This window comes from Lycium barbarum, chromosome 3 (assembly GCF_019175385.1).
Source record: "Lycium barbarum isolate Lr01 chromosome 3, ASM1917538v2, whole genome shotgun sequence".
Taxonomy (NCBI): domain Eukaryota; kingdom Viridiplantae; phylum Streptophyta; class Magnoliopsida; order Solanales; family Solanaceae; genus Lycium; species Lycium barbarum.
The window spans coordinates 132581600-132589344 of record NC_083339.1 but is presented as its reverse complement, the minus strand read 5'-3'; the positions used below and the strand labels follow the sequence as shown (position 1 = coordinate 132589344).

General features: G+C 42.0%; 1 protein-coding gene across 1 annotated transcript; it reads right to left on the bottom strand.

The window, feature by feature from the left end:
* Positions 1–3674: 3674 nt before the first annotated feature.
* LOC132631389 (uncharacterized) lies at positions 3675–7130 on the bottom strand (the record flags this gene model as incomplete). The annotated part of the gene is made up of 4 exons (XM_060346965.1): positions 6594–7130; positions 5099–5825; positions 4710–4795; positions 3675–3884 (listed from the first exon to the last, which is right to left on the bottom strand). Coding segments are annotated over exons 1-4 (1560 nt in total), but the record flags the coding sequence as incomplete, so codon positions are not given.
* Between the last annotated feature and the right edge of the window lie 615 nt (positions 7131–7745).

The window sequence follows — 7745 nt, the reverse complement described above, 5'->3', positions numbered from 1 at the left end:
CTAATTGTTGGAACGTTCAGAAAGTTGTTAAGAGTCAGCACCTTGCCGAACGTCATCTTCAGAAGTATCTTCCTATATCCTTCAACCTTGGCTATTGCAGTATTTCCCATAAACAGTCCCTCTTCAGGTCCAGCAGGTGCGTAAATTGCAAATGCTTCTTTTATAGAGCAAACATGTTGAGTGGAACCAGAATCAAGCCACCACTCCTTTGCATTTCTAACCAAATTGCACTCCGATAGCATTGCACACAGATCATCCATGTCATCATTCTTCTCTACCATATTGGCTTGTCTTTTTTCGGGAGACGACAATCTGGGGCTTTGTGGCTAGCTTTCCCACAATTATAGCTGTTGCTCTTGACTTTTTTCTTAGCTTGCTCCTTCTTTTGTCCGGTGGATTTCTTTCTTTTCTTAGTTTTTGGGGCATCCTCTTCAACGATATTCGCTCCCATAACCGTTAAATTCCCATGCGACTTCTTCTCGGCTGTTTTGTTATCTTCCACAATCTTGAGACGAATCATAAGATCTTCCAACTTCATTTCTTTGCTCTTGTGCTTTAGATAATTTTTTAAATCTCTCCACGAAGGAGGCAACTTTTCAATCATTGCAGCCACATGAAATTCTTCATTAACTACCATACCTTCAGTAATAATGTAATGGAAAATAAGTTGAAGCTCTTGAACTTGGGTTCCAACGATTCTGCTGTCTATCATTTTATAGTCTAGAAATTTAGCAACCACAAATTTTTTCAAGCATGCGTCTTCAGTCTTATACTTCTTCTCAAGTGCATCCCATAATTCTTTAGAAGTTTTCATAGCATTGTAGACGTTGTACAGATCATCCTCCAAAGCACTTAGGATGTAGCCCTTGCATAGAAAATCTTCCTGTTTCCATGCCTCAGCAATCATAAATTTTTTATTGGCCGGCATATCGGCGGCAGGCATAGGAGGGTCTTCATTGGTGAAATTCTGCATACCAAGAGTGGTAAGCCAAAAGAACACCCTTTGCTTCCATCCTTTGAAGTTGGCTCAAGAAATTTTTTCTGGTTTTTCTGCTGGTGGTAATTCAGTTTGGCTTGTTGCCGCAACAGTCGCAGAAGTAGTAGCGCTTTCAATTGCCATTTCTTTTCACTGTTAAAATTGACTAACTGTTTTAATAATCAGAATAGCAACTTTTCACAACAACGACGACGAAGTTTTTATGTTCTTCAAATCGTTGTTCAAGTATGAATTTTAATATTCCAACTAAGTTTTTATATCTTCAAGTCAGAATACGAAATTTCATATGGAGTAGAAAACCACACAAGTTTTAATCTCCAAAACAGAATATAGATTAATATATAAAATATGTAATTTCCTTATGATTGTTAGTAATCTGTAATTCGAAACAATAACTTAGCAAAATTTCAAGAAACCAGTAACTTTAAAAAATCAGAAAGTATAAACAAATATAAAACAGAATCTAAAAAAAATCATAAAGAGTATGCGAAAATATTTTTAAGGAACATAAATCCAGCCCTGAATGCACAGTGTGCCCTTAAGGAAATTATTCCCCTCAAGTACCTGAGGTTGAATGTGAAATATATCCTTCCAGGATAGAAAGATTTCACTCACCAGTGTATTGGTGCCAAAAAATCCAATGTCAGGCGAACCACTCAACGGCATTAGAGCAAACAAAAGAAAACTTTTAAGAGAGTAGAAGAATAGAGAATATCAGAAAATTCATAAGGACTAATGCGAGTATTAACTGGAATTTATAGCCATTAATGCACTAGTTGGGAAAAGGTTTGCAACCTTTCGTGAAAGGCTTGCAACCTTTCACAAAATCTGTTACAACTGGCGGGAAATTTAAAATAATTCAGAAAAGAAAAGGCCGCGGGTCAGACATGCGGTGTCACGCCCCGAACCTGGGCCTGGACGTAACACGACATCCGGTGCCTGACTGCATGTGACCGAGCGAACCAACTGGCTGACTGAATCAACATGTGATATCAAAACATAACTGAATGTGGAAACAACTAAACACATGATGATATACTAAGGTCTGACTGAAATCATAGTGCGGAAATACTTAGACAATCTGAAATATATCTGACAGTAGCCAACATGGCTAAACCAAAACGATTGAACAACTGCCAACAAGGCTGACATAATAAATATCTGACTTTCTGAACTGTGTCTATGAAGCCTCTAAGAGTACTGAATAATAGAGTTGTCTATAAACTGAAGTAACTGGATAGCTGACAACGCCCCAAAGGAATTTGGGGCTCACCGGTAACTGATACGTGCACTCCTAAGTAACTGGATCGTCAACCTGTATGTCGTTACCTGCATCGCGAGATGCAGGCCCCCAAGCAATAAAAAGGGACATCAGTACATTTGAATTGTACTGGTATGTAAAGCAACTGAAGCAATAAAATACTGGAACTGAAACTGAAACTGTACTGAATAGGAAAGCAAGAAGCTGATTTTACGGACCGTATATCATACCGTATAATCATTCCAGTGATTTGGACATTCTTGACCAATTATACGGCTGGAATATACGACCCGTATAATTTTTACGGTCCGTATGTTCCACCGTATAATTTTTACGGTCCGTATGTTTCCACCGTAAACTGACAGAACACTGTTTAGTAAAACGGGCATAACTTTTTATACACAGCTCTGTTCAAGACCCATAATATACCGTTGGAAATATATTTCAAAGGGATACAACTTTAATCAAGGAAGTTTTCCCAAATTCCAAATTAATAGAGGGGTTATGGTCGTTGGAAGTAAGACCTTCTATAAACTCACTTGCAAACATGCCCCGTAGAGTGGCTTCCAACTTTTCTTTGCCCAAAGACATTTCTTATGACTTAATTAGTTTTCAAAACACTTCCTATAACCCTCATATTGGTTCCATTATATTATCATCTTATGAGTCAAACTTTCGCCCGAAGCTACGAGGTGTTACAATATCTCCCCCTTGGGATCATTCGTCCTCGAATGATAAACGTTCGGGATCTACAAAAATTTCGCCAGAGTTTTCCCTGTAATATGACACTACCAACCTGTCACAACAACCCATAATATCATTGCCTCACAGGGCTACATCACAATAGCACTATAAATTGGCCACACACGACCAAAAGCATGAAAAGAAAGTTTACATACCTCAAAATGTTGGTGCTTCATCATATATCTCTTCTGGCGGCTGAAACAAGTGCGGGTACATGGATTTCATATCCTCCTCAGCTTCCCATGTAGCTTCCTCAACTTTCTGACTCCTCCACAGGACTTTCACTGAGGCTACTTCCTTAGTTCTCAACTTGCGAACTTGACGATCAAGAATGGCTACGGGGATCTCCTCATAAGTGAGGCCATCCTTAACGGTTATAGTATTAGAAGGAACAACCAACGATGGGTCTCCTACACACTTCCTCAACATGGATACATGAAACACTGGGTGTACAGCAGCCAAATCTTGTGGCAACTCAAGTTCATAAGCTACTAGACCAACCTTTCGCAGAATTCTGTAAGGTCCAATATATCTGGGACTGAGCTTCCCTTTCTTGCCAAATCTCATAACACCCGTCATGGGTGAGACTTTAAGGAACACCCAATCATCAACCAAAAACTCTAAGTCCCTTCGCCTCACATCTGTGTAAGACTTCTGGCGACTCTGAGCAGTTTTCAAACGCTCCTGTATTAACTTGACTTTCTCCATAGCTTGATAAACCAAATCTGGTCCTAACAACTCTGCTTCACCTACTTCAAACCAACCAATTGGTGATCTGCACCTTCGCCCATACAGAGCTTCAAACGGTGACATTCCAATGCTAGCATGATAACTGTTATTATAGGAAAACTCGATGAGAGGTAAATGGTCATCCCAATTACCCTTGAAATCTAGGACACATGCTCGCAACATGTCCTCAAGGGTCTGAATAGTGCGCTCTGCCTGGCCATCTGTTTGTGGATGAAAAGCTGTGCTGAGGTTCACCTTGGTACCCAATCCTCTCTGAAAGGATTTCCAGAAGTTCGCTGTGAACTGAGCACCACGATCTGAAATAATGGACACTGGTGTCCCATGCAATCTGACAATCTCATTAACATACAGCTTGGCATATTCTTTTGCTGAATATGTGGTCTTGACTGGCAAAAAGTGCGCTGACTTAGTAAGCCGATCAACGATCACCCAAATAGAGTCGTGCCTCCTAGCTGAACGAGGTAGACCTAATACAAAGTCCATATTGATCATTTCCCATTTCCAAACAGGAATATCAATATTCTGAGCCAAGCCACCAAGCCTCTGGTGTTCGGCTTTCACTTGCTGACAAGTCGAACACTTAGCAACAAAATCTGCCACATTCTTCTTCATATCGTTCCACCAGTAAATCTCCTTAAGATCATGATACATCTTAGTGGAACCTGGGTGAATGGAATACCTGGAATTGTGAGCCTCTGACATGATTCGCTCTCTGAGTCCATCTACATCTGGAACACATAATCTGCCTCGATATCTCAAGGTACCATCATCTCCCCCTTGTTCGAAAGCCGTTGTCTTATGCTTGTGAATCCCCTCTTTCAGCTGCAACAAGTAGGGATCATTAAACTGTTTCTCTTTGACTTCCATGACTAAAGAGGAAAGACACCTATTCTGAACAACCACACCACCATCCTCGGAGTCCATAAGTCGAACTCCAAGACTGGCCAAATGGTGAACTTCCTTTGTCGTAACTCTCTTATCTTCGTCCACGTGGGCTAGACTTCCCATGGAACGCCGACTAAGAGCATCAGCTACAACATTCGCTTTCCCCGGATGATAAAGAATATCCACATCATAATCCTTAAGCAATTCGAGCCATCTCCTTTGCCGAAGATTCAACTCCCTTTGCTTGAAGATATACTGCAGGCTTTTATGATCTATGAAAATATCAACATGCACTAAATACAAATAATGACTCCATATCTTAAGTGCAAAAACTACAGCTGCCAACTCTAGGTCATGAGTCGGATAATTCTTTTCGTGAACCTTGAGCTGACGAGATGCATAAGCTATAACCTTACCATGCTGCATTAAGACACATCCAAGACCAACTCCCGAAGCATCACAATAAACCACGAACCCTTCAGTTCCCTCTGGCAGCGTCAAAACTGGAGCAGAAGTCAATCGCTTCTTCAACTCTTCAAAGCTTCGCTCACAAGCATCTGACCATTGGAATTTGACTTTCTTCTGAGTCAGTTTAGTCAGCGGAGATGAGATAGAGGAAAATCCCTCAACAAAACTCCTATAATAACCTGCCAGACCCAAGAAACTTCTGATGTCTGATGCTGAGGTGGGTCTAGGCCAGTTCTTGACAGCGTTAATTTTCTGAAGGTCCACCTTAACACCTTCACCTGAGATTACATGGCCTAGGAAGGCCACTAACTTGAGCCAAAACTCGCACTTTGAGAATTTTGCATAAAGCTCACGATCCTTCAGTGTCTGCAACACTATTCTGAGATGCTCTGCATGATCTGTCTCACTACGGGAATACACCAGTATGTCATCAATAAACACAATGACGAATAAATCAAGATAAGTCTTGAAGACTCTATTCATAAGATCCATGAAAGCTGTTGGTGCATTCGTCAACCCAAATGACATGACAAGAAATTCAAAATGACCATAACGGGTTCTGAAAGCGGTCTTCGGAATGTCAACTTCCTTAACTTTTAACTGATGGTAGCCTGATCTGAGGTCAATCTTGGAATAACACTGAGCACCCTGAAGTTGATCAAATAGGTCGTCTATTCTGGGAATAGGATACTTATTTTTAATGGTGACCTTGTTCAACTGGCGGTAGTCTATACACATACGCAAGGATCCATCCTTCTTTCGGACAAACAAGACCTGTGCGCCCCAAGGTGAGACACTTGGCCTTATAAATCCCTTATCAAGAAGATCCTTCAACTGAACTTTTAGCTCCTTTAATTCTGCTGGGGCCATCCAATACGACGGAATAGATATCGGCTTAGTGCCGGGAAGTAGGTCAATTCCAAAGTCAATTTCCCTATCGGGAGGGACTCCGGGTAGGTCATCTGGAAAGACTTCTGGAAATTCACTGACAACTGGTACTGACTGAAGAGCTGGATTCTGGGTATCTGCATCCCTGACCCGAACTAAGTGATAAATATACCCCTTGGAGATCATCTTTCTGGCTCTAAGGTAGGAAATAAATCTACCCCTAGGTGCTGCTGAATTACCTTTCCATTCTATAAGTTCATCAGGAAAATCAAATGTCACAGTTTTGGTTCTACAACCCACAGAGGCATAACAGGACTCTAACCAATCCATACCCATAATTACGTCAAAATCTACCATCTCCAATTTTATTAAGTCTGCTATGGTGCTGCGATGGTAGATTAACACTGGACAACCCCTATAGATACGCCTAGCTATAACTGATTCCCCAATCGGTGTGGATACTTCGAAAGGTTCTTGCAACTTTTCGGGTTATATCCCAAATTTCTTAGCAATATACGGGGTTACATAAGAAAGAGTGGATCCTGGGTCCATAAGAGCGAATACATCGAAGGTGAAGACTGTTAGCATACCTGTGACAACATCTCCACGAGCCTCTGTATCCTGGCGACCTAACAGTGCATACACACGATTCTGACCACCGCCCGTATTACCGGGCTTTGCTGCTCCGCGCCCCTGCTGGGCTTGGAAATTTTGGTGAGCTGCTGAATTTGTGGACTGAGCTACATTACTGTTACCTCCGGTATTCCGTCTTGCAGACGGACAATCCCGCAGAAAATGACCCGGCTGACCACACCCAAAACAACCATCCATGCCCAAACGGCATACTCCTGAATGTCTCTTACCACAAGTGTTGCAAGTAGGGTGTTGAAAACCACGGTTGGTCACGCTGGCCTGTGAATGTGATCCTGTCGTTCCGAAGTTCCAGTCTTTCTGGTTAAACTTGGACCTCAGAAATGGAGCACTAGCTGTTGAGGGAGCAGGTCTTGATGACCTATTCTTAAAAAAATGACGGTTGCCATCACTTTGAGGTCCTCCATGACTGAAATTACCAGCAGACTTAGCCCTCTTGCTGAACTCTTTATCTTTTTGCTTCTGCAGGGCTTCTTCTTCCTTCATTCTTGTCTCGTTACCTTGCACGAATGCCAGTATCTTGGAAATAGTCATCTGGTCGTTCTGAGAAACTGTGTTGGCATCCCTATGCAACTCGGGTTTAAGCCCAAGTATAAATCTTCTAACCACGGCTCTCATATCAGGAACCATGTGAGGGGCATGTCTGGACAATGACACGAACTTGAGGTAATAGTCCTGAACAGTCATGTCCTTTTGCCTTAGATTCTCAAACTCTATAGCCTTGGCTTCTCTAACCTCAATTGGCATGAAATGTTCAATAAAAACGTCTGTAAATTCGTCCCAAGTAGCAGAAGGTGCATCCTCCCCTCGGGACTGTTCCCATGTCTCATACCAAATATGGGCCACATCTTCCAGCTGGAAAGCTCCGAGTTCTGCTGCCTCTGTATCAGTAGCATGCATCACACGAAATATTTTCTAGAGTCCATCAATGAAATTCTGGGGGTCTTCCTCCTTCTTTGACCCTATGAACACTGGCGGCTTCATCCGCATAAACTCCTGAGTCCTATAACTGTTTGACCCACTACTAGCGCCTGAGCTAGGGGCCATTTCCTGTCGCTAGGCCTGATTTTCCAAAATTTAAGTGAGCAGCTGAATAGCTCC